This window comes from Entelurus aequoreus, linkage group LG17 (genome assembly GCF_033978785.1).
Source record: "Entelurus aequoreus isolate RoL-2023_Sb linkage group LG17, RoL_Eaeq_v1.1, whole genome shotgun sequence".
In the NCBI taxonomy this organism is placed as follows: domain Eukaryota; kingdom Metazoa; phylum Chordata; class Actinopteri; order Syngnathiformes; family Syngnathidae; genus Entelurus; species Entelurus aequoreus.
The window spans coordinates 20,024,564-20,052,381 of record NC_084747.1 but is presented as its reverse complement, the minus strand read 5'-3'; the positions used below and the strand labels follow the sequence as shown (position 1 = coordinate 20,052,381).

The window sequence follows — 27,818 nt, the reverse complement described above, 5'->3', positions numbered from 1 at the left end:
CCGCCACAAGTAAATGAATGTGTGGGAAACACTGATATATATATATATATATATAGTACAGTAAACAGTAATGAAAACACAGTTGTTCTACTAACTGTACTGTACTTGCTGCTTAGGGATGATGTTTGATAAGGAATTATCGAGTTCGAGCCTATTATCGAATCCTCTTATCGAACCGATTCCTTATCGATTCTCTTATCGAGTCCAGATAGGTTGTTGTATATGGAAAAAAACACACAATATTTGGTTTAACAAAAGCTCACTTTTATTATATAATAAAAAAATAAAATCTAATAAATAAATAAATATTGACTGTTACCCACCTACAAAAATAAAATAAAATAAATAAATATTGACTGTTGTTACCCAAAGTATATTAAGTGGGATTTTTCAGAGAAACAAATATATACAGTAACACAAAAACAACTTGTCTCTGTGATCACTATAGGTGTATAAATAATAATATAGTGTTAAATAAAATCAGTCCCTTGGGCACAAAACTGAAAATAATACAGCTCTCCAAAAAGTGCAATTCTGCTGCTATTTGACATAACTGTTTATGATGCTTTGACATTTTTGCACTTTATTTCTTTATTGAAAGAAAATTCTATGAAGAGAAAAGTTCTTTGCAAATGTGGTTACAATGCTAAAAAATGAAAAGTTAAAGCTAAAAAAAGAAATACACTTTATTGAGTTAACATTATTTCTTTATAGGGGGAAAGATGTTATGAGCGAGAGAATATAACAACTACACTACCCAGCATGCAACGGGAGTTACGAGCATGCGCGGTAGCCCCGAAAAGTGTTGCATGTTGCCACGCTGTGAAAGTAAACGTCAAGAACTCAGCCAACTTGCTCGTCTGCATTATTTATAATTAGACAGACAACACATCTACAGTGTGATTTTGTTTTGTTTACAAGGAAAGAAAAACAAAAGTTAAAAAAGGGAGATGTGTTGTATATATATGTATGTGCTGCGGTTGTTTTAAGAACGTTGCGCCAGATGCCGTAAAGGAGGTGCGTTGCTAGCCTGGTTGCTATGTTTCCGGTTGGTCGTAAAAGTGTTCGTCATGTGTTTTACCCTGCTAAAATCTCTCAGTAAAGTTATTCGATGGATTATAGCTTTTGTTTTGAACTTTATTACACCTTGGAGCGCTTTTTCCCGTCCATTGTTTTCCTGCTTTCGCTATCTGCGCCTACTGACCGAGCTACGTGACTGATTTATTGTGATGTCACACGGAGCATTTCTGGTCGGGACGGGATTCGTTCCGAGGGATTCGAATAAAGAATCAACTCTTTTCCTTTACTATAGTGGTCTCGATAACGGGTACCGGTTCTCAAAAAGGGATTCGAGTCCGAGGACTCGGTTCTTTTCTTATCAAACAACCGGGGAAACCGGTTTCGAGTATCATCCCTATTGCTGCTTACTTAAAAAAAAAAAAACTCTTACCTTTCACTATTTGAGTAGCTTTTGTTCTGCCATTTGAGTGCTGGCGAGCGATCTCAGAATCCGGGAACATATCCTTCACGGATTTGTTGAAAACATCCGCAAATGAGAACGGAATGTTGCTTGCAAGGTGGCCCATAATACTGCGTTGCCGCCGCCTTGTGGATGTTGTGTGTCAGTGTATTAACGTGCCGGCTGGAATAAACACACGCTGAGAAATAGCTCCGTGCCTGCCTACTTTATGGGTTGTAGATAAACCTATGGATAACGGAGACATACGTATATTATAGTCTCCTTTTCAGGTGACAGACGACGTTAAAGGCAGCGCCTTTAAGGCACGCCCCCAATATAATTGTCCGGCTGGAAATCGGGAGATTTTCGGGAGAGGCACTGAAATTCGGGAGTCTCCCAGAAAATTTGTGAGGGTTGGCAAGTATGAATATTTGATACAAACTGCTAACTTTATTTATGAAGTCATTAAACCATTAGCATGTGTGGGCGTGTCAGGACCTATGGCTGTCAGGATGGCCGAGCGGTCTAAGGCGCTACGTTCAGGTCGTAGTCTACTCTGTAGGCGTGGGTTCGAATCCCACTTCTGACAATTTTCCTCACTGAGAAGGAAAGTATTAATTCATTTTATCTACGATGTGATAAAAATGTCCTGTTTTGTCATGCTAACACTAACACTGCATCTAAGATATTTTTTTATCATTAAAACTAAAAATTATTTGGTTTGTATGTTAAATATACATGGTATCATCATGGATGTACGCACACTTTTCCTATGTTATCATGGGCTTTGAGACATATCTCTTTCTTGCAAGTATGCTAACTATTCCAATTATAACACGGTAACGTTAGCATGCTAACGTTTAATGCTAACATCGTGATCAAGGATGATGGGTCAAATGCAGAGAATAATTTCGCCACACTTAGTGTGTGTGTGACAATCATGGGTACTTTAACTTTAATATCCCCTTCTTGCAAGTATGCTAACCGTACCTATTATAACACGCTAACGTCTTATGCTAGCTTTTTAGCGTCAATCAACCTCGGGGCCAGAGGTTCACAGCACAGATAGCAGGCCCGTCAAAATTTTTACAGACACTCCTAGCAAGTATGCTAACTGTTCCTATTATAACACGCTAACGTTAGCATGCTAACGTTTTATGCAAACATTTTTGCTAATTTGTTTGTGTAAACCTAAAATTCATGGGTTTTGAGACGTCGCTTTCTTGCAAGTATGCTAACTATTCCATTATAACATGCTAATGTTAGCATGCTAATGTTTTATGCAAACATTTTTGCTATTTTATTCGTATGAACCTAAAATTCATGGGTTTTGAGACATATCTCTTTCTTGCAAATATGCTAACTATTCCGATTATAACACGGTAACGTTAGCATGCTAACGTTTAATGCTAACATCGTGATCAAGGGTGATGGGTCAATTGCAGAGAATAATTTCGCCACACTTAGTGTGTGTGTGACAATCATGGGTACTTTAACTTTAATATCCCCTTCTTGCAAGTATGCTAACCGTACCTATTATAACACGCTAACGTTTTATGCTAGCCTTTTAGCATCAATCAACCTCGGGGCCAGAGGTTCACAGCACAGATAGCAGGCCAGTCAAAATTTTTACAGACACTCCTAGCAAGTATGCTAATTGTTCCTATTATAACACGCTAACGTTAGCATGCTAATGTTTTATGCAAACATTTTTGCTAATTTATTCGTATAAACCTAAAATTCATGGGTTTTGATACCTATTTCTTGCAAGTATGCTAACTGTTCCCATTATAACACGGTAACGTTAGCATGCTAACATTTAAGGCTAACATTTTGCTAATTTTATTTGTTTAAACCTAAAATTCATGGGTTTTGAGACATATCTCCTTCTTGCAAGTATGCTTACCGTACCTACTATAACACGCTAATGTTTTATGATAGCTTTTTAGCGTCAATCAACCTCGGGGCCAGAGGTTCACAGCATAGATAGCAGGCCCGTCAAAATCTCTACGGAGACTCCTTCTTGCAAGTATGCTAACTGTTCCTATTATAACACGCTAAAATGAGCATGCTAACGTTTGATGCAAAAATGTTTGCTAATTTGTTTGTGTAAACCTAAAATTCATGGGTTTTGAGACGTCGCTTTCTTGCAAGTATGCTATCTATTCCATTATAGCATGCTAACGTTAGCAGGCTAACATGTAATGCTAACATTTTGCAAATTTTATTTGTGTAAACCTAAAATTCATGGGTTTTGAGTAATATCTCTTTCTTGCAAGTATGCTAACTATCCCCATTATAACATGCTAACGTTAGCATGCTAATGTTTTATGCAAACATTTTTGCTATTTTATTCGTATGAACCTAAAATTCATGGGTTTTGAGACATATCTCTTTCTTGCAAGTATGCTAACTATCCCCATTATAACATGCTAACGTTAGCATGCTAATGTTTTATGCAAACATTTTTGCTACTTTATTCGTATGAACCTAAAATTCATGGGTTTTGAGACACATCTCTTTCTTGCAAGTATGCTAACTGTTCCCATTATAACGCGGTAAAATTGGCATGCTAACGTTTTATGCAAACTTTTTTGCTAATGTATTCGTATAAACCTAAAATTAATGGGTTTTGAGACATATCTCTTTCTTGCAAGTATCCTAACTATTTCATTATAACACGCTAAGGCTAGCATGCTAACGTTTAATGGTAACATTTTGCTAATTTTATTTGTGTAAACCTAAAATTCATGGGTTTTGAGACACGTATTTAAGAAAATACATATTTTTGTGTGTGTGTGTTTTGACCTTGCAGTTTGCTCTCAGCGTTGGACCTGTAGACGTCGCCCATTTGTGCCACGGTCCTGGCCACCCCGAGATGCAACATGACCACGTCCACGCCGTCCTCCGCCGTCTCCCAAGGCTCCGCCCCCTCGCCCAGCGCCACGCCTCTCTCCAGCAGGTAGAGGAGGGGCAGTATGTGCGGGAAGCTGGTGCTGGACAGAGGACAGCTTTCTGCGGCACAGACATGACGTCCGGAGAGGCGTCAGGACAGTTGGAACCGCACAAAAATAAAGAAGTCTGGAGAATGCGGGCATCGACCCCGCTACCTCTCGCATGCTAAGCAAGCGCTCTACCATTTGAGCTAATTCCCCTTGCAAAGCTTTGGATAATGTACAATAAGACTCCACTAGCTTGATGCGAATTCACATTGGAATTGCCATAGATATACTACTGATTAGCATTAGCGTTTTTAGTGATGTTTAAAAATGTTTAAATTATTTAAAATGCCTAAAATGTAAAAATGTTTTAAAATGTAAAATTGTTTGAAAATGTTTACAAATTTAAAAATGTGTTAGAAAATGTAAAATATCAAAACATTTTTAAATTTTTAAAATGTTTTTAAATGATTTCAAATGGTAAAAAAAAATGTTAATGTTAAAAATCTTTAAAGTGTATGACAATATTTTAAATATTTAAAATGTTAAAAATCTTTAAAAATGTTTTAAAATGTTGAAAATGTTAAAAAATGTTTATGTTAAACATGTACATGTTTATGTTAATGTGTGTATTTTTTAAATGTTAAAATGTTGAGAATGTTAAAAATGTTAAAAATGTGTTAATTGTTTAAAAAAAATTAAAAAATTAATTTGTAATTATTTGAACCTAAAAATCATGGCTTTTGATACTTGGTGCCATCTTAAAGGTATGCTAATGTTTTTATATTATCATGCTAACATTAGCGTGCTAATGTTTTATGCTAGCATTTTAGCTCATTTTGATGATTGAAAGCTAAAATTTATGGGTTTTGAGACATGTCTCCATCTTGCAGGTATACTAACTGTTCCCATTACAACAAGCTAACGTTAGCATGCTAATGTTTTATGCAAGCTTTTTAGCTTCAATCAAAATGATATATTCAATTATAAAAGAGTAATATCTGATAACAAATACCAACTTTATATATGAAGCCATTAAACTATTAGCATGTGTGAGCGCATTAACCCCTATGGCTGTCAGGATGGCCGAGCGGTCTAAGGCGCTACGTTCAGGTCGTAGTCTACTCTGTAGGCGTGGGTTCGAATCCCACTTCTGACAAAAAGCTTTTTGATTTTCCTCACTGTGAGAAGAAAGTTACTAATTCATCTTGTCTATGATATGATGAACTTTTCCTGTGTTATCATGCTAACATTAGCATTCTAACATTAGCATTCTAACTACAACTACTTGGCGCCATTTTAGAAGTATGTTAACTTCTCCAATTTTAGCATGTTAACATTTGAATGCTAATATTTTTGAAAAAGTTGATTTGTATAAACCTAAAAATCTTGGCTTCGATACATGGCATTGTCAGAAGTACGCCAACTTTTCCTATGTCAACATGCTAACGTTATCAGTCATTTTTGACAACAAATACCAACTTTATCTATGAAAATGTTAAAGTATTTTTAAATGTTAAAAATGCTTGGAAATGTTTGACATTTTTTAAATGTCAAAAATGTTTGAAAAATGTTAAAAAAAAAAAAACATGTTTAACATATTTTAAAACGTAAAACTTGTTTTAAAATGTTTACAACAAAAGATTTAAAATGTTTAAAAATGTTAAACATGTATAACATTTTGTAAAATGTTAAAAATGCTTTGAACTGTTTAACATTTAAAACTTTTTTAAAAATGCTTAAAAATGTTTAAAAAATGTTAAAAATGTTTTATAAATGTTAGACATATTTTAAAATGTTAAAAATGCTGTGAAATGTTTAACATTTTACAGTGTTTAAAAATGCTTTGAACTGTTTAACATTTAAAACTTTTTTTAAAATGCTTAAAAATGTTTGAAAAATGTTTAAAATGTTTTATAAATGTTAGACATATTTTAAAATGTTAAAAATGCTTTGAACTGTTTAACATTTAAAACTTTTTTTAAAATGCTTAAAAAAGGTTTGAAAAATGTTAAAAATGTTTGAAAATTTAAAAAAATGTTTGAAAAATGTTAGACATGTTTACATATTTTACTATTCTTAAAATGCTAAAAATGCTTTGAAATGTTGAAAAATGTTTAAATGTTTAAAATGCTTAAAATGTTAGACATGTATATATATATATATATATATATATATATATATATATATATATATATATATATATATATATATATGTATATATATATATACATATATATATATATATATATATATATATATATATATATATATATATGTATATATATATATATACATATATATATATATATATATATATATATATATATAGAGAGAGAGAGAGAGAGAGGGTAAAAAGCGCTGTCATTCGGAAAATAAATAAATAATAAAACAAAAACAGATTTTCCAAAAATTGGTACCTTTGAGTCCCAGTATTGACTCCTAGGCACCTGGAATTGGTACCGTATCTTCAATGTGAACAGTACCATCCCTAATCATGATGTAGTACATCAAGTCATGAATAATCATTAAAGTCAACATCTTGCTACATTCCAAGTGTGACTAATCCTTCTAAGACAAGAAACAATAAGAAAAAATTATATCACAACATGGTATCACTGGTAAAATAGTGTATCATACCTTTGCCTTCATTCAGGCTCTTCATGAAGGGCCGCAGAGTTTTCTGGTAGAGAATGGCGCCCTCTGTGTGCCGCTGGCGTAATGTCGCCCAGGTGTGCTCGAGACGCGTCACCTGGCCGAGTGACAGAGTCAGAAATCACTTCCAGTCCCTGGTGGTCTAGTGGTTAGGATTCGGTGCGCTCACTCCCGTGGCCCAGGTGTGATTCTCGGTCAGGGAACTTTATAGTATTTTAGCAACAATGTCTGAGTGGTGAATAATGTGAGAACTTCAGGGTCCCTAAAATCATGGCTGACCTTGAGCACTCTACCATTTGAGCTAATTCCCCTGCAAGTCAAGCTAAGCTAGCTGCTATCAGACACAATCACACAAACGTCAGTCAATCGACAAAAGTCCAGACTTTGGACTATTTCAGTCCCTTTGTCAGCGTCTTATATTTTAGTAAGAGTGTTACTGCAGTACTTTAAAGTAATACTACAGTGTGTGTATCCTGAAGGCCACGCCCACTTCCAGCTGTCCCCGTCATACAGACTTTACTGACGTCCACACGTGTCCCACAAGATGGACGACTGCACACATGGGGTCGGCTCACAAACTCTAAAAAGTTCCACTGGAGAATGCGGGCATCCATCCCGCTACCTCTCACATGCTAAGCTAGTGCTCTACCATTTGAGCTAATTCCCCTGTAAAGGTTCCTTTTTGCCAAAATGCTATTTTCCCTGGACCATAGTCGGACCCAGAACACGGCAATATGAGGGACCAATCCTAACCACTAGACCACCAGGGACTTGATGGATGTCTGTATGAGCAACTTCTTCCTCTCAGAGGTGGAGTCGTACATGAAGGAAAACGTGTGTGTTATCATGATTGATGACTTTAGCAGGAATTAGCTTAAATGGTAGCATGCTAGCTTAACATGTGAGAGTTAGCGAGATCGATGGCTGAATTCTTCAGTCTGGTCTCTGGACTGTCTAAGAAGTATCATGTAACACGTGACTGTCACACTCAAAGTATCTTCCATCAAGTCCCTGGTGGTCTAGTGGTTAGGATTCGGCGCTCTCACCGCCGCGGCCCGGGTTCGATTCCCGGTCAGGGAACTTAGCATTTTGGCAATTTTGTCTTGAGTGGTGAATAATGTGAGGAACTTAAGAGTTCCTAAAAAAACATGGCTGACCTTGTAGTTTGACAAAACAGTCCCAGAACGTGTGTTTTCATTTGTCAATCTTGCTACCTAACTAAGCTAGCATGCTACCATTTGAGCTAATTCCCCTGTAAGGGTGGGTTGGCACAGGGATTGTGGTGTAATACACCTCCAAGAAAAGCATCCATACCGCTACCTCGTTCACATGCTAACTAGCGTGCTACCCTTGAAGCTAATTCTCCTGTAAAGCATTTTGGACTGCTAGCTGCTATCATCGTGTAGCTAACAACTATGATATTACAAATAAATAAATAACAGATGTTCAGTATTACATGACACTTCTTAGACAATCCAGAGACCAGACTGAAGAATTCAGCCATGGATCTCACTAAATCTCACATGTTAAGCTAACATGCTACCATTTGAGCTAACTCTCTCATATACTGAAGTCCTTTTTTATTCCCTGTCGAAAAAGTTCCCGTGGAGAATGCCGGCATCGATCCCGCTACCTCTCACATGCTAAGCGAGCGCTCTACCATTTGAGCTAATTCCCCTGCAAGACAAGCTAAGCTAGCTGCTATCAGACACAATCACACAAAAATCAGTCAATCGGCAGAAGTCCAGACTTTGGACTATTTTAAAGTTAAAGTTAAGGTACCAATGATTGTCACACACACTAGGTGTGGTGAAATTTGTCCTCTGCATTTGACCCATCCCCTTGTTCACCCCCTGGGAGGTGAGGGGAGCAGTGGGCAGCAGCGGTGCCGCGCCCGGGAATCATTTTGGTGATTTAACCCCCAATTCCAACCCTTGATGCTGAGTGCCAAGCAGGGAGGTAATGGGTCCCATTTTTTTATAGTCTTTGGTATGACTCGGCCGGGGTTTGAACTCACAACCTACCGATTTCAGTCCCTTTGTCAGCGTCTTACACAGTGTTGGCGCTAAGGATTTTCAATATGGGGGTCCCTGGAACCCCATCAAGTCATTAAAATGGGGTCCCACAGTAAATTTTTGGGGTTCATTATTTTATTTTATTTTTTTTACCGACCCTGCCTTCTCCGGGTCAGATTTCCGGTTTGTTTTTTATCTATTTATTATATATATATATATATTTTTTTATCGCTTATCGCTTTCTCCCCCTTCTATTTCCCTCAAATGATGTAGTAACTACATGTGGTTTATGATGTACACTTTGAGTATCATTTACAGCTAAATGTGTACATTTGGAATCATTTGATTAATTATAAAAAAGTTAGTAGGGGATACCGAATATTTCAGCATATTTCTGTGCTGCCATAAAATGTGTCCACCTTCTATTTTCTTCAATTGATGTACTAACTTCATGTGGTTTATTCTGTACATATTTAGCATCATCAACAACCAAACTTTTGAATTTGGACTAATTTTATTAATCACAAAAAAAGTTAGTCGGTGATACATAATATTTCAGCCTACTTTTTTTCTTTTTTGCAAGATTTTTTTCATGTGATGCTCAACCTATGAAACATTAATGAAAATGTTATTGTTACATCAAAAAGAGAGATCTTGTAGAAAAATACACTTTAATATAGTTAGAACATTAACAATGCCTCTCAAACGTACTAACAATAGTCATACAAAAAATATCACTTGAAATTTCTTTTTGGGCAACAACACAAGCGAAAGATAAATAAGAAGAACAGACACATTGGCACAGCAGTTGAACAATCTATACATATTACTAGGAACTAGAGCTGTCATAGTAACAAGTTAATCATGTGATTAATCAGAACATATTATATCAGTAATCATGTACAGACTTAAGTTTAATCATGCAATTTATTTTGGCCGTACTCGGTCTTTTAGCTCAACTGCTATACCGTCAGTGATCAGATAAATGCTAAGTCAGTACAAAAATGAGTGATATCATGATTGATGACTCCAGGCACGTGCACACATAGGGCCCTATGGGTGCTCGAGCCCCTGCCCTTTTTTGCCTCGTCTTAAAAAGTGCCCTCTGCCTGTGTGTGTGTTTTTTTTGTTTTTTTTCCTTTAAACAACTTTAATAAATACCTGTCAGAGATGTAAAAAATACAGCGGTACAAAAACACGTTTTCTTGTAATACCGGGTGAGTGAGTGAGTAAGTGAGAGGAGAGAGAGCCAACTGCGCCCCTGAGACGTGACAGTGGAACAACTTGAACCTGTGAGTTATGGTCTAGTCGCCGTCCACTTATTCAGCATCTAACATGGGTAATATTTCAGAAAAACGCTGTATTATTCTATTAGTCAATGTGTCAGCTTCTGTTTTGGCCGGACGTCGGAGCACGGCGCATCAATTGAGCACGGCACATCAAGTCCGCACAGAGCAGAGCGGATCGTGCGGGACAGGAAGTAGTGAACAAAATACAAAATAAAACACCGGGTTAATTTTCAAAATAAAATGCACTGTGTTTACGGCGGATCACATTTTTCTCACAGTAGAGTTTTAGATATAAAGTTTATTGTGACTTTGCTATTACTGTGTGGGTTAACAAAATAATAATAATGATAATAATAACAATAATAAGAAGAAGAATAATGATAATGATAATAATAATAATAATAATTATTATTATTATTATTAATAATAATAATAATTTCAGCATTCTGGGGATATAAGATGTAGGTTATCTGTTAGGAATATTACCATCTGTATTTAAACTTGATTCATGTTGATTATGCCTGCAGCACAATGCCAAAAAAAGAAAGGATACAGCCCTACTGGCCCTTGGTCAATATTTTTGGCCCTGTATTGCGTTTCAGTTGTTTAGTCTGAGCATTAAGTGGGAAAGACCATAAGTTACAACTTGATGGTGTTTTCATCAAGTTAAGGGAAGAAGGACAGATTTTCACATTGAAGTTTTTTCCATTTGGGTATTTATTTTTGTATTTTTTTTTCAAAGTTCATGTTGCACTGTTCAATGTTCAATTTTAAAGTGCTTTAACAATAAATAGTCTAATAACAAACCAGTGTTTTGTTGCTTTTCATGTCTTCCAAGCCTATGATAATGTGAATTAACTCATTATGACCATAATTTGTTGACACCTACAAAGGACACACAGCTAAGTAGTTAGCTTCCTATTAGCAAATTTAATTTTACATTCATTTCCATATTGTGTAAAGGACCAAAAAAAAAATTCCTGCCCTTTTCTGACTTTGAGCCCCTGCCCCTCTATAATCATGTGCACGTCCCTGGATGACTCTGACTGGTTATGATCGCTGGCAAATTCACTGACACAATACACCCTAGGAGAATTTGAGATGAAACTGTTTCTAAGTTTTGTGCAAATACTGTAAATGACATGGATTCAAGTGAAACGTTTAAAAACTTTCCTGGATGACATTCTCAGAATTAAATTGTATCTGTGTAAGCTTCCATTTTGCAAAAGAGTAATCACCTGTAGATGTGGCACTTTTTAATGATCTACATACAGGTGAGAATAATCAATTACATTTGTCATATGCATGTATGCCCTGGCACACCATTATCATCATTTCATGACCGAAGTAAAACACTTTTTACACTTTTATACTGAAATAAATACACCTACAACTTATTAAATAAAAATATAGACAAAACTAGCGGCAGCTGTAAAGTTTAGATCCATGAGGGAAAGAAGAAAGTGAATGAATGTTTATAACTGAATACATTTACATATGCATAAACAATTGTTTTCTTTTGTATTATTTTTTCAATGAGTGAAGTAACGTTTGTAACAAAACACAATATAGAATGTGAGATATAACAGGATAATGCGTACATTTATCATGTGTTTTCAAAACGCTTACAAAAATGTGGGACCCCAAAAATTTACTGTGGGCCCCCGTTTGTATGACTTGATTGGGTCCCAGGGACCCCCATTTTGACAATTCCTAGCGCCAACACTGTGTCAGACGTCGACAAAGGCACTGAAATTGTCCAAAGTCTGGACTTCTGCCGATTGACTGATGTTTGTGTGATTGTGTCTGATAGCATAGAACTTCAGAGTCCCTAAAACCATGGCTGACCTTGTAGTTTGACAACAACAACATTGTCAAAAGGTGTTTTCATGTGGAGAACACAGTTGTCAATCTTGCTAACTCTCTCATATGCCAAACTCATTTTTTATTCCCTGTCGAAAAAGTTCCACTGGAGAATGCGGGCATCGATCCCGCTACCTCTCACATGCTAAGCGAGCGCTCTACCATTTGAGCTAATTCCCCTGTAAATACTCTCTGTCGCCAAAAGGCTTTTTTCGGACCCAGGCTTTTTTCGGACTGTCTAAGAAGTGTCATGTAACACCTGACTGTCACACTCAAAGCGTGACTCTCATACAGTCTTCAAGTCAAGTCCCTGGTGGTCTAGTGGTTAGGATTCGGCGCTCTCACCGCCGCGGCCCGGGTTCGATTCCCGGTCAGGGAACTTAGCATTTTAGCAACTATGTCTGAGTGGTGAATAATGTGAGAACTTCAGAGTCCCTAAAACCATGGCTGACCTTGTAGTTTGACAACAACAACATTGTCAAAAGGTGTTTTCATGTGGAGAACACAATTGTTAATTTTGCTAACTCTCTCATATGCCAAACTCATTTTTCATTCCCTGTCGAAAAAGTTCCACTGGAGAATGCGGGCATCGATCCCGCTACCTCTCACATGCTAAGCGAGCGCTCTACCATTTGAGCTAATTCCCCTGCAAGACAAGCTAAGCTAGCTGCTATCAGACACAATCACACAAACGTCAGTCAGTCGGCAGAAGTCCAGACTTTGGACTATTTCAGTGCCTTTGTCAACGTCTTATATTTTAGTAAGAGTGTTACTGCAGTACTTTAAAGTAATACTACAGTGTGTGTATCCTGAAGGCCACGCCCACTTCCAGCTGTCCCCGTCATACAGACTTTACTGACGTCCACACGTGTCCCACAAGATGGACGACTGCACACATGGGGTCGGCTTACAAACTCTAAGAAGTTCCACTGGAGAACACGGGCATCGATCCCGCTACCTCTCACATGCTAAGCGAGCGCTCTACCATTTGAGCTAATTCCCCTGTAAATACTCTCTGTCGCCAAAAGGCTTTTTTCGGACCCAGAACACGGCATTATGAGGGACCAATCCTAACCACTAGACCACCAGGGACTTGATGGATGTCTGTATGAGCAACTTCTTCCTCTCAGAGGTGGAGTCGTACATGAAGGAAAACGTGTGTGATATCATGATTGATGACTTTAGCGGGAATTAACTTAAATGTTAGCATGCTAGCTTAACATGTGAGAGTTAGCGAGATCGATGGCTGAATTCTTCAGTCTGGTCTCTGGACTGTCTAAGAAGTGTCATGTAACACCTGACTGTCACACCAAAGCGTGAGGCACATACAGTCTTCCATCAAGTCCCTGGTGGTCTAGTGGTTAGGATTCGGCGCTCTCACCGCCGCGGCCCGGGTTCGATTCCCGGTCAGGGAACTTAGCATTTTAGCAACTATGTCTGAGTGGTGAATAATGTGAGAACTTCAGAGTCCCTAAAACCATGGCTGACCTTGTAGTTTGACAACAACAACATTGTCAAAAGGTGTTTTCATGTGGAGAACACAATTGTTAATTTTGCTAACTCTTTCATATGCCAAACTCATTTTTTATTCCCTGTCGAAAAAGTTCCACTGGAGAATGCGGGCATCGATCCCGCTACCTCTCACATGCTAAGCGAGCGCTCTACCATTTGAGCTAATTCCCCTGCAAGACAAGCTGAGCTAGCTGCTATCAGACACAATCACACAAACGTCAGTCAGTCGGTAGAAGTCCAGACTTTGGACTATTTCAGTGCCTTAGTCAACGTCTTATATTTTAGTAAGAGTGTTACTGCAGTACTTTAAAGTAATACTACAGTGTGTGTATCCTGAAGGCCACGCCCACTTCCAGCTGTCCCCGTCATACAGACTTTACTGACGTCCACACGTGTCCCACAAGATGGACGACTGCACACATGGGGTCGGCTTACAAACTCTAAAAAGTTCCACTGGAGAATACGGGCATCGATCCCGCTACCTCTCACATGCTAAGCGAGCGCTCTACCATTTGAGCTAATTCCCCTGTAAATACTCTGTCGCCAAAAGGCTTTTTTCGGACCCAGAACACGGCATTATGAGGGACCAATCCTAACCACTAGACCACCAGGGACTTGATGGATGTCTGTATGAGCAACTTCTTCCTCTCAGAGGTGGAGTCGTACATGAAGGAAAACGTGTGTGATATCATGATTGATGACTTTAGCGGGAATTAACTTAAATGTTAGCATGCTAGCTTAACATGTGAGAGTTAGCGAGATCGATGGCTGAATTCTTCAGTCTGGTCTCTGGACTGTCTAAGAAGTGTCATGTAACACCTGACTGTCACACCAAAGCGTGAGGCACATACAGTCTTCCATCAAGTCCCTGGTGGTCTAGTGGTTAGGATTCGGCGCTCTCACCGCCGCGGCCCGGGTTCGATTCCCGGTCAGGGAACTTAGCATTTTAGCAACTATGTCTGAGTGGTGAATAATGTGAGAACTTCAGAGTCCCTAAAACCATGGCTGACCTTGTAGTTTGACAACAACAACATTGTCAAAAGGTGTTTTCATGTGGAGAACACAGTTGTCAATCTTGCTAACTCTCTCATATGCCAAACTCATTTTTTATTCCCTGTCGAAAAAGTTCCACTGGAGAATGCGGGCATCGATCCCGCTACCTCTCACATGCTAAGCGAGCGCTCTACCATTTGAGCTAATTCCCCTGTAAATACTCTCTGTCGCCAAAAGGCTTTTTTCGGACCCAGGCTTTTTTCGGACTGTCTAAGAAGTATCATGTAACACCTGACTGTCACACTCAAAGCGTGACTCTCATACAGTCTTCAAGTCAAGTCCCTGGTGGTCTAGTGGTTAGGATTCGGCGCTCTCACCGCCGCGGCCCGGGTTCGATTCCCGGTCAGGGAACTTAGCATTTTAGCAACTATGTCTGAGTGGTGAATAATGTGAGAACTTCAGAGTCCCTAAAACCATGGCTGACCTTGTAGTTTGACAACAACAACATTGTCAAAAGGTGTTTTCATGTGGAGAACACAATTGTTAATTTTGCTAACTCTCTCATATGCCAAACTCATTTTTTATTCCCTGTCGAAAAAGTTCCACTGGAGAATGCGGGCATCGATCCCGCTACCTCTCACATGCTAAGCGAGCGCTCTACCATTTGAGCTAATTCCCCTGCAAGACAAGCTAAGCTAGCTGCTATCAGACACAATCACACAAACGTCAGTCAGTCGGCAGAAGTCCAGACTTTGGACTATTTCAGTGCCTTTGTCAACGTCTTATATTTTAGTAAGAGTGTTACTGCAGTACTTTAAAGTAATACTACAGTGTGTGTATCCTGAAGGCCACGCCCACTTCCAGCTGTCCCCGTCATACAGACTTTACTGACGTCCACACGTGTCCCACAAGATGGACGACTGCACACATGGGGTCGGCTCACAAACTCTTAAAAGTTCCACTGGAGAATGCGGGCATCGATCCCGCTACCTCTCACATGCTAAGCGAGCGCTCTACCATTTGAGCTAATTCCCCTGTAAATACTCTCTGTCGCCAAAAGGCTATTTTCAGACCCAGAACACGGCATTATGAGGGACCAATCCTAACAACTAGACCACTAGGGACTTGATGGATGTCTGTATGAGCAACTTCTTCCTCTCAGAGGTGGAGTCGTACATGAAGGAAAACGTGTGTGATGTCATGATTGATGACTTTAGCAGGAATTAGCTTAAATGGTAGTATGCTAGCTTAACATGTGAGAGTTAGCGAGATCGATGGCTGAATTCTTCAGTCTGGTCTCTGGACTGTCTAAGAAGTATCATGTAACACCTGACTGTCACACTCAAAGCGTGACTCTCATACAGTCTTCCAATCAAGTCCCTGGTGGTCTAGTGGTTAGGATTCGGCGCTCTCACCGCCGTGGCCGGGGTTCGATTCCCGGTCAGGGAACTTAGCATTTTAGCAACTATGTCTGAGTGGTGAATAATGTGAGAACTTCAGAGTCCCTAAAAACATGGCTGACCTTGTAGTTTGACAACAACAACATTGTCAAAAGGTGTTTTCATGTGGCGAACACAATTGTTAATTTTGCTACCATTTGAGCTAACTCTCTCATATGCCAAACTCCTTTTTTATTCCCTATCTAAAAAGTTCCACTGGAGAATGCGGGCATCGATTCCGCTACCTCTCACATGCTAAGCGAGCGCTCTACCATTTGAGCTAATTCCCCTGCAAGACAAGCTAAGCTAGCTGCTATCAGACACAATCACACAAACGTCAGTCAATCGGTAAAAGTCCAGACTTTGGACTATTTCAGTGCCTTTGTCAGCGTCTTATATTTTAGTAAGAGTGTTACTGCAGTACTTTAAAGTAATACTACAGTGTGTGTATCCTGAAGGCCACGCCCACTTCCAGCTGTCCCCGTCATACAGACTTTACTAACGTCCACATGTGTCCCACAAGATGGACGACTGCACACATGGGGTCGGCTTACAAACTCTAAAAAGTTCCACTGGAGAATGCGGGCATCGATCCCGCTACCTCTCACATGCTAAGCGAGCGCTCTACCATTTGAGCTAATTCCCCTGTAAATACTCCCTGTCGCCAAAAGGCTATTTTCAGACCCAGAACACGGCAATAAGAGGGACCAATCCTAACCACTAGACCACCAGGGACTTGATGGATGCCTGTTTGAGCAACTTCTTCCTCTCAGAGGTGGAGTCGTACATGAAGGAAAACGTGTGTGATATCCATACTTGCCAACCTTGAGACCTCCAATATCGGGAGGTGGGGGGCGTGGTTAGGGGCGTGGTTAAGAGGAGAGTATATTTACAGCTAGAATTCACCAACTCAAGTATTTCATATATATACTTGACTTTCAGTAAATTCTAGCTATATATATATATATATATGTATATATATATATATTTATTTTATTATATATATATAAATAAAAGAAATACTTGAATTTTAGTGTTCATTTATTTACACATATACACACACACACACAACACTCATCTACTCATTGTTGTACTTGAAAGTACAATGCTTTGTTAAGGGTTGAATTGTCCATCCTCTTTCTATTCTCTGTCACTATTTTTCTAACCATGCTGAGCACCCTCTCTGATGATGCATTGCTGTGTGGCACGCACAAAAGTGCTTTCATCAAATGCACGAGAGTGTGGAATCTTCCATCTCTCCCTAGCAACCGGTCAATCCTTGCTTCCTGGGGAAGATCTTCACTGCCAAGCAATTGGTACTCCAGTACTTGTACCCGGAGGCTGGTCAGGTCCAATCGCAGCTGCGGCAGACTTTTTTTTGGGGGGGCGTGGCCTCCAGCTCCGGCTGAATACCGGGAGTTTGTCGGGAGAAAATCTCTGTCGGGAGGTTGTCGGGAGAGGCGCTGAATATCGGGATTCTCCCGCTAAAAACGGGAGGGTTGGCAAGTATGGTGATATCATGATTGATGACTTTAGCAGGAATTAGCTTAAATGTTAGTATGCTAGCTTAATATGTGAGAGGTAGCGAGATCGATGGCTGAATTCTTCAGTCTGGTCTCTGGACTGTCTAAGAAGTGTCCTGTAACACGTGACTGTCACACTCAAAGTTTGAGTTTCATACAGACATCCATCAAGTCCCTGGTGGTCTAGTGGTTAGGATTCGGCGCTCTCACCGCCGCGGCCCGGGTTCGATTCCCGGTCAGGGAACTTAGCATTTTAGCAACTATGTCTGAGTGGTGAATAATGTGAGGAACTTAAGAGTTCCTAAGAAACATGGCTGACCTTGTAGTTTGACACAACAGTCCCAGAACGTGTGTTTTCCGTTGTCAATCTTGCTACCCTACCTTTGAGCTAATTCCCCTGTAAGAGTGGGTTGGCACAGGGATTGTGGTGTAATACACCACCAAGAAAAGCATCCATACCACTACCTCTTTCACATGCTAACTAGCGTGCTACCCATCCATCAAATAAATAAATAACATGTTCAGTATTACATGACACTTCTTAGACAGTCCAGAGACCAGACTGAAGAATTCAGCCATCGATCTCACTAAATCTCACATGTTAAGCTAGCACGCTACCATTCAGCTAAAGTCATCAATCATGAAATCACACACGTTTTCCTTCATGTATGACTCCACCTCTGAGAGGAAGAAGTTGCTCGTACAGATATCTGTCAATTCCCTGGTGGTCTAGTGGTTAGGATTTGGCTTTCTGACTGCTGCGGCCCAGGTTCCATTCCCAGTCAGGGAAATATAATTTTTCTAGTGACTTTGACAAAAAGGTTGCGTTTTCTTCTGGACACACACTTCTGAAACGTGTTTACTTGTGTGTGATATCGTGTGCGATACAAGCAGTCTTGCAGATTGTTTACTTGTGTGTGATATCATGTGCGATACAAGCAGTCCTGCAGCGTGTTTACTTGTGTGCGATATCATGTGCGATACAAGCAGTCCTGCAGATTGTTTACTTTGTGTGATATCATGTGCGATTCAAGCAGTCTTGTAGAGTGTTTACTTGTGTGTGAAATCATGTGCAATACAAGCAGTCCTGCAATATGTTTACTTGTGTGTGATATCATGTGCGATACAAGCAGTCCTGCAATATGTTTACTTGTGTGTGATATCATGTGCAATACAAGCAGTCCTGCAATATGTTTACTTGTGTGTGATATCATGTGCGATACAAGCAGTCCTGCAGCATGTTTACTTGTGTGGGATATCATGTGCGATACAAGCAGTCCTGCAGCGTGTTTACCTGTGTGCAATATCATGTGCGATACAAGCAGTCCTGCAACTTGTTTACTTGTGTGTGATATAATGTGCGATACAAGCAGTCCTGCAGTGTGTTTACTTGTGTTTGTGATATCATGTGCGATACAAGCAGTCCTGCAGCATGTTTACTTGTGCAAAGCTGAATGGACAGTTAACATCTACAGTAAATGTTCTCCAATAAACACAATTTCTCCTATTTTACTAAAGTCATTTACAAAAGACAAAAAGATGCTAGGCCATAGGCTACTAGGAGCTGGCAGCTACACAACAGCTAAGCACACAATAGCACACAAGCTAGCCATGCGTAATGACAATTGAACAACAAAACAGCATATTTGTCAATATAAACATGTATTCAGTAATTATAGTTGCATATCACTTACACAAGGCAGAACCTATCCAGTAACAAACATGGCCGCATCATTCCATTTGCTTCAGTGTGAGCTTAAAAAGGCTGTTTGCAACCTTTATGTGGATGCTAACTTTCCAAAATGAATTATTGCGGCCACTAGGTGTCATTAAGAACCAATTACCACTCCACTTCAGACAGCATAGCTCTATTCCAGATGGTTAATAATAAAAAAGTAATAAATACATAAAATAATAAAATAGAATAATACACAATAATAGATAATAAAGATGTCATATGATATAATAATAATAATAATAATAGTAATAATAATAATAATAATAATAATAATAATAATAATAATAATAAAGTATAAATAACAAAATTAAACAATTAAAAATAAATGCTAAGTAAAAGTTTGAATAATAATAATAATTCTAAATTGTTCTCTGTTTGACTCATTCCACTTGATCAAACCTGTTCCAACATTTCACACTCCTACACAATAAAAGCATGTAAGAAATGATGATAGCATGGCTCCAATATCGTAAGTGAGGACGTTTCATGGCGACACCGGAACAAACGATGTCAGTCACATGACCAACCAACGGCAGGAAGTTGCAAGGCATCTTTGCCATGAGGAAAAGGGAAAAAGGTGTGGCTCACCTGCGGCAGCTCCAGCGCCCTCATGACGGCGGCGAAGCCAAACATGTTGCCCATGTTGCTCTTGAGCTCGGCCGCCGTCCGGATCATCCCGTGCAGCAGGCCCGCCCGCTCCTCAGCGGTGCCGGTGCAGCCCAGCAGGTTGACGGCCAGCGTGGTGGCCATGACGTGCAGCCTGCAGGGACACGTGTACACACAGCGTTGATCATGTGACTAATGTGGGCGTGTCCAGGGGCAACTCGCCTCTCCAGCAGGTCCAATCGGAGGCGTTGGCCGTGCGGCAGCGTGAGCAGCTCCACCCCGGAGCTGACTCCCATCATCCTCTGCACCTCCGGCCGCACCTCCAGTATCCGAGCCAACTGCGAGGGGCAAAGGCAAAGTCGTCAACGCCCTGCTGGGTTTTCGTGTCGAGGATAATGGCGCCGGGGGTCGGGCAGCACCGTGCAGTCGCACTTGGTGATGTGCTGTGCCGCCGTCTTCGGGTCCACCTGGGCCAAGATGGCCTTCACCCTCTGCAGGATGCCCACTTCCAGAGGCTTGTTCTCTGCGGGCATCAGCGCCGACCGGTACCCGGCGGGCCTGATGGAGGACACTGTCTCCACCACGGGAGGGGAGTGGACGCCCTCCGCCCCCGGCGGGCGCTCCTCCGCACGCAGCCTTTCCACAAAGCTCTGCGGGCCCGGGTGTAGCTCCGTGTAGCAGCTGCCATCCGCATCCGGCTGCACGCCGTCCCGCTCCGCTTCCGGGGGCACGGCTGGAGCGCCGTCCCGCTCCGCTTTCGGCCGCAGGGCTAGAGTGCTGATGGGCGCCGTGCAAGAAACGACTGGCTCCCCACTTCCTGCGAGGGAAGGAGTCGAGCTTCTGGACGGAAGATCTGCAGACAAAGAAGGCATTGGGTGGAAATCTGGAGTCCCTACCAAGCTAAACAAGCCCCGCCTCTTTTCAGCCCGTCATCTCTTCCTCTCGTGTTGCCCAATAAAACAGGGGTGTCCAAACGTTTTCCACTCACAAATCAAAACACGCGGGGGCCATTTTTTCATTTTTAATTTTTAGAACCAACACGATATTTTTTTTTCTGAGTTTGGTCCAGAAGGATCTCAGTCAAAACAATTTTTAGAAATCAGTCATACGTTAATTTATTTTTATTTTTATCATCAACCCCTAAATCAACTTAAGCACAATCTGTCGATATAACATTTTTAGTTGTTTTCATATTTTATGCGCTTTTTTGTCAAAACCCTGTTTTTAAGGCAAAAGCACCAAATAATGCAGTATTTCTCCCCATAAATGTTCAAAGTGGAATATTTGATGTGAAGTAATTGGAGCTTTAAATATGTCAAAAATTTATTTTAATTCAATATATTCTTTCATCAATTCATCAAGGATCCAAAAGGGTCCCACTCGTAAAAGTGTTAAAAAAATACTTTTTAAAAAAACTTTCAATGCTTAAATGTCTAGATTAACTTTAGAGCTAGACATCAATTATAAGTTTAATAATTATATAAGTTTGTATTATTTTGTTTAAGTTTTTATGCCTTTTTTGTTGAACAATATTTTTATGGCAAAAACAAAAACTATACAATATTTTTCCCCCGAAAATGTTCAAAGTGGAATATTAGATGTGAAGTAATTGGAGCCTTGGGACGGCGTGGCGAAGTTGGTAGAGTGGCTGTGCCAGCAATCGGAGTGTTGCTGGTTACTGGGGTTCAATTCCCACCTTCTACCTTCCTAGTCACGTCCGTTGTGTCCTTGGGCAAGACACTTCACCCTTTGCCTCTGATGGCTGCTGGTTAGCGCCTTGCATGGCAGCTTCCGCCATCAGTGTGTGAATGTGTGTGTGAATGGGTAAATGTGGAAATACTGTCAAAGCGCTTTGAGTACCTTGAAGGTAGAAAAGCGCTATACAAGTACAACCCATTTATCATTTATCATTTAAGTATGTCAATAATTCATAACAATATTGATTTTGATTAGTTATTATTTTTATTGTTTTTATCCACGACAGTTTTTTAAAAATCCCACAAAAATTATCAGCAACCCAAAAGGGTCCCACTCATAAAAATGTTTAAAAAAAAGTCATAATTATTATTTTTTTTAACTATCAATGCTTAAATCTCTACATCAACTTTAGATCTGTCCATTGATTATACGTGTTATTATTTTATTTTTATTATTTTGTTTGTTTATTTTATGCCTTTTTTGTCAACACCCTATTTTCATGGCAAAAACACAAAGTATACAATATTTCCCCCCCGAAAATGTTGATTTGATGTGAAGTAATTGGAGCCTTACGTACAGTATGTCAATAATTCATAACAACATTGATTTTGATTAATTAAAAAAATAAAAAATTTAATCAATGACTGTTTAAAAAAACACTAAAATTCTTGGGGATCTACAAGGGTCCCACTCATAAAAATGTTTTAAAAAAGTCATAATTTGTATTTATTTTTTACTTTCAATGCTTAAATCTCTAGATCAACTTCAGATCTATCCATTGATTATACGTTTTATTATTTTTTGTATTATTTTGTTTGTCTCTTTTTATTTTCTGCCTTTTTTTGTCAACACCCTATTTTTATGGCAAAAACACAAAATATGCCACTTTTCCCCAAAAAAAGTGGAATATTTGATGTGAAGTAATTGGAGTCTTGAATATGTCAATAATTCATAACAACATTGATTATGATTCATTATAGCGGTAGAAAATGGATGGATGGATGGATGATTTTTTGAGCAATGACAATTTTAAAGGAAAAAAAACAGTGTTATCAGCATCAAAATTACAACTTTTTCTCATTTAGTTTCACCCTTTTGCTAACATTAGCATGCTAACTTTTTGAGCTGGTTTTGCAACCGCTTACACCAGAGTCATATAACTTGGTATGTGACACTTGTTAACTGTTAGAATGCAAACGATAGCAAGCTAACTTAAGCATGCTACGTTTTTCATCAAATGTTACACTTTTTTCTCTATTTTCGCAGCCATACCTTTGAGTCATATAACGTGGTGTATGAAACATGCTAACTGTTATCATGCTAATGTAAGGATGCTAATGTTTTAGGCTAGCTGTGTAGCTCATTTTGTACAGTTACACCTAAAACTCTCTGTTTCAGACAATCTTTCACCATCTTAAAAGTACGGCAGCTTCTGACGACCCCCGGCCAGCGGTCCAGGCACAGAGAGCAGGGCCCATCAACATTTTCTAGTTCCCCTTTTTAAGCTTTTTTTTCCCCAGTAGTATTTTTAAAATGTGCCACGGGCCAATAAACAATTAGCTGGGGGCCTCAAATGGCCCCCCCGGCCACACTTTGGACACACCTGCAATAAACTAAGCAATATATGAGACAGAGTTTCCAGTATGACAATGAAGTTCCGTACAAGCACTATTGTAAACATTGTTATCTACGATCTTGTGTCCCTAATGAAGTGGCTGGGGAATGGATGGTCTCACAGAAGGGGCGTGGCTTGCTGTGCTGACTCTAGACACAAAGTGTTTGTGCACGAAGAACAACAAAGATACGAAATGTTTCATTGTTTGAAGGTGAGAGAAGAAAATGCTCCAACTGTAGCAAACCTGTTTATGGCCCCACTAAACGCAGTGAACCCAATTAAATGGCCGACAGAGGTGGATCATTCATAAAGAATTACACTGTCCCTTGTTGAAAGGTAAAATAAGGTGAACAAGGTAAATAGAATGTACAAGTAGTAAATAAAAGGTAAAAAAAAAAAAAGGTAAATAAAAAGTCAAAGAAGGAATAAAGAAGGTAAAAGACGATTAAACAAGGTAAAAGATGGTAAAAAAAAGAATGTGAATAGAAGTGAATTAAAGGTAAAAGAAGGTAAATAAAAGGTAAAAGTAGGAAATAACAAGTAAAATAAGGTAAAATGGTAAATAATGGTAGAAAATAAAAAGTAAAATGAGATACATTAAAGGTAAATGGAAATAAAAGATAAAAGAAGGTAAAAACAATAAAATGTAAAAGTAGTAAAAAGAAGATAATAGAAGGTAAAAAAAAAAAAGAAGGTAGAAGTAGTAAAAAAAGGTAAAAAGAAGGTACAACAAAGGTAAAGAAAAGGTAAAAGAAATATAGACGTAAAAGACGATAAAACAAGGTAAAATAAAAAGAATGCAAATATAAATGATTAAAAGTAAAAAAAGGTAAATAAAAGGTAAAAGTAGTAGATAAAAGGTAAAAGAAGGTAAACGCAAGGTAAATAGAAGGTAAAAGTAGTAATAAAAGGTCAAATTAAATAAATAAAATAGATAGAAGAATAGAAAAGAAGGTAAATAAAATGTAATTTAAGGAATACAGAAGGTAAAATAAGTAAATAAAAGGTCAAATAAAATAGATTGAATAGATAGAAGAATAGAAAAGAAGGTAAATAAAAGGTAATATAAGGAATATTGAAGGTAAAAGAAGTAAACAAAAGGTAAAAGAAGGTAAATAGGAAGGTAAAAGTCGTTAATCAAATGTAAATAAACTGTAAAAAATAGGAATATAGAAGGTAAAAAGAAGGTAAATAAATGGTAAATAGAAGGTAAATAAAGGTAAAAGAAGGAATATAAAAGATAAAATAAGTTAAATAAAAAGTTAAAAAGTTAAATAGAAGTTCAAAGAAGGAATATAGAAGGTAAAAGACGCTAACTAAAAGGTAAAAGAAGAAATAAAGAAGGTGAAAGACGGCCGAAGAAGGTAAATAGAAGGTAATGAAGATTATGGTAGGTACAAAAATGTTTGCATTGAGGCTATAAAATGTCTTTTATCAGATTCCTCTATTGATCGAACAAACTAATGGACAGGTTAGTTTGAAATAGTTGACTATTGTTGTTTATGATCATATGTATAGTTATAGTATTGTTTCTTTAGATATACTGGGATACTATATATACTATTGTTGTTTATGATCATAGTTATATGTATCGTATTGTTTGTTTAGATATACTGAGATACTATATATACTATTGTTGTTCATCATATTTATATTTATAGTATTGTTTGCTTAGATATACTGAGATACTATATATACTATTGTTGTTTATCATCATATTTATATTTATAGTATTGTATGTTTAGATATACTGAGATACTATATATACTATTGTTGTTTATCATCATATTTATATTTATAGTATTGTATGTTTAGATATACTGAGATACTATATATACTATTGTTGTTTATCATCATATTTTTATTTATATTATTGTTTGTTTAGATATACTCAGATACTATATATAATATTGTTGTTTATCATCATATTTATATTTATAGTATTGTTTGTTTAGATATACTGAGATACTATATATACTATTGTTGTTTATCATCATATTTATATTTATAGTATGGTATGTTTAGATACAATGAGATACTATATATACTATTGTTGTTTATCATCATATTTTTATTTATATTATTGTTTGTTTAGATATACTCAGATACCATATATAATATTGTTGTTTATCATCATATTTATATTTATAGTATTGTTTGTTTAGATGTACTGAGATACTATATATACTATTGTTGTTTATCATCATATTTATATTTATAGTATTGTTTGTTTAGATATACTGAGATACTATATATACTATTGTTGTTTATCATCATATTTATAGTATAGTATGTTTAGATATACTGAGATACTGTATATACTATTGTTGTTTATGATCATATTTACATTTATAGTATTGTTTGCTAAGATATACTGAGATACTATATATACTATTGTTGTTCATCATCATATGTGTATATAGTATTGTTTGTTTAGATATACTGAGATACTATATATACTATTGTTGTTCATCATCATATGTATATTTATAGTATTGTTTGTTTGTTTAGATATACTGGGATACTATATATACTATTGTTGTTTATCATCATATGTATATATATAGTATTGTATGTTTAGATGTACTGAGATACTATATATACTATTGTTGTTTATGATCATATGTATATTTATAGTATTGTTTAGATACACTGAGATACCCTTCATGAGTCTTATAGGTCAGTGGTCCCCAACATTTTTGTAACTGCGGACCGGTCAACGCTTGAAAATTTGTCCCACGGACCGGGGGGGGAGGTATTTTATTTTTATTATTTTTGTCATAAAAAAATACAATCATGTGTGCTTACGGACTATATCCCTGCAGACTGTATTGATCTATATTGATATATAATGTAGGAACCAGAAATATTAATAACAGAAAGAAACAACACTTTTGTGCGAATGAGTGTGAATGAGTGTAAATGGGGGAGGGAGGTTTTTTGGGTTGGTGCACTAATTGTAAGTGTATCTTGTGTTTTTTATGTTGATTTAATGAAAGAAAAAAAGAAACAATTAATTAATTAATTTTTTTTTTTTTTAAATTTCTTGTGCGGCCCGGTACCAATCGATCCACGGACCGGTACCGGGCCGTGGCCCGGTGGTTGGGGACCACTGTTATAGGTGACACGACACAGGAGGCTTACGTAATCTACCTGCCGCTGCTCAGTTCACATAAAGGTGAACTTTCGTCTTCTTTCCTGAGAGCTGCTCTGAGTCAAGTCTGGGCAAGTCACACCAGGTCAACTCTCTACCTTGCAACTAACGCTCTTTTTAAATCAAAAATGTAATTTTGATGGTAACAAAATGCAACGTGTACCTTAAACCACCTTATAACTAGTGTTGAAAAAGGTTTCATGTTGGTCAGATGCGTGTAGTCCTTAAAACAGGACAATTGTTCTTAGTAACACTTCCCCAACTTGTTTTCTTGGTAGATGGATATTAAGATAGTTTGTCGTAGTTAAAGAGTAACAAATGTACTTTACCGTAGTGAAAAAGGTGTACAAGCACCATAAAATGATTTAATTATTCAATAAGGAAATGTGGGAAAAAATTAGCTCTGTTATATATATATATATATATATATATATATATATATATATATATATATATATATATATATATATATATATATATATATATATATATATATATATATATATATATATATATATATATATATATATAGTTTGGGGTCACCCAAACAATTTTGTGGAATAGCTTTCATTTCTAAAATCAAGAATAGACTGTCGAGTTTCAGATGAAAGTTCTCTTTTTCTGGCCATTTTGAGCGTTTAATTGACCCCACAAATGTGATGCTCCAGAAACTCAATCTGCTCAAAGGAAGGTCAGTTGTGTAGCTTCTGTAACGAGCTAAACTGTTTTCAGATGTGTGAACATGATTGCACAAGGGTTTTCTAATCATCAATTAGCCTTCTGAGCCAATGAGCAAACACATTGTACCATTAGAACACTGGAGTGATAGTTTCTGGAAATGGGCCTCTATACACCTATGTAGATATTGCACCAAAAACCAGACATTTGCAGCTAGAATAGTCATTTACCACATTAGCAATGTATAGAGTGTATTTCTTTAAAGTTAAGACTACTTTAAAGTTATCTTCATTGAAAAGTACAGTGCTTTTCCTTCAAAAATAAGGACATTTCAATGTGACCCCAAACTTTTGAACGGTAGTATATATCCTCAGGTCAGGCAGAAAGTGGTTAGCCAGCAAAGCACTGAGGGAGGCGGAGGATCGACTGCATCACACGGACATTGTGGGATCAGTAGCCCAGGGAAGACTTGGTCTGGGTTGCTCATCCAGAACAGGATGGAACAAAGCTGACCCAAAGGAGCGGCGAGGCTTGGTGCAGAGGGAGGTCCGAAAGGCTGAGGAGGAAAGCCGGTATGTCAAGGCAGTAGCCATGAAAAAACAGGGCAGCTGGACTAGATGGGAGAGTGTAAAAGACAGATCT

The 27,818-nt window shown here is 38.0% G+C and overlaps 1 protein-coding gene and 9 non-coding genes across 11 annotated transcripts in view; 9 read left to right on the top strand and 1 right to left on the bottom strand.

Moving 5' to 3' along the window:
- Positions 1 to 27,818, bottom strand: part of LOC133632631 (SH2 domain-containing protein 3C-like) — a 69,852-nt gene that overhangs the window by 7,034 nt on the left and 35,000 nt on the right. For both annotated transcript variants that reach the window (XM_062025170.1, XM_062025171.1), the window contains 5 exons: positions 20,451 to 20,884; positions 20,254 to 20,369; positions 20,014 to 20,185; positions 7,039 to 7,150; positions 4,268 to 4,474 (listed from right to left, as the gene is read on the bottom strand). In XM_062025170.1, coding sequence (XP_061881154.1) covers positions 4,268 to 4,474; positions 7,039 to 7,150; positions 20,014 to 20,185; positions 20,254 to 20,369; positions 20,451 to 20,884 — 1,041 coding nt within the window. The remainder of the gene's footprint in view (positions 1 to 4,267; positions 4,475 to 7,038; positions 7,151 to 20,013; positions 20,186 to 20,253; positions 20,370 to 20,450; positions 20,885 to 27,818) is intronic.
- On the top strand, positions 1,966 to 2,048 carry trnal-cag (transfer RNA leucine (anticodon CAG)). The gene has a single exon. It is a non-coding gene; the product is annotated as a tRNA-Leu (tRNA).
- Positions 5,475 to 5,557, top strand: trnal-cag (transfer RNA leucine (anticodon CAG)). The gene has a single exon. It is a non-coding gene; the product is annotated as a tRNA-Leu (tRNA).
- Positions 8,062 to 8,133, top strand: trnae-cuc (transfer RNA glutamic acid (anticodon CUC)). The gene has a single exon. It is a non-coding gene; the product is annotated as a tRNA-Glu (tRNA).
- On the top strand, positions 12,528 to 12,599 carry trnae-cuc (transfer RNA glutamic acid (anticodon CUC)). Its single transcript has one exon. It is a non-coding gene; the product is annotated as a tRNA-Glu (tRNA).
- Positions 13,564 to 13,635, top strand: trnae-cuc (transfer RNA glutamic acid (anticodon CUC)). The gene has a single exon. It is a non-coding gene; the product is annotated as a tRNA-Glu (tRNA).
- trnae-cuc (transfer RNA glutamic acid (anticodon CUC)) lies at positions 14,598 to 14,669 on the top strand. The gene has a single exon. It is a non-coding gene; the product is annotated as a tRNA-Glu (tRNA).
- trnae-cuc (transfer RNA glutamic acid (anticodon CUC)) lies at positions 15,065 to 15,136 on the top strand. Its single transcript has one exon. It is a non-coding gene; the product is annotated as a tRNA-Glu (tRNA).
- On the top strand, positions 16,103 to 16,174 carry trnae-cuc (transfer RNA glutamic acid (anticodon CUC)). Its single transcript has one exon. It is a non-coding gene; the product is annotated as a tRNA-Glu (tRNA).
- trnae-cuc (transfer RNA glutamic acid (anticodon CUC)) lies at positions 17,860 to 17,931 on the top strand. The gene has a single exon. It is a non-coding gene; the product is annotated as a tRNA-Glu (tRNA).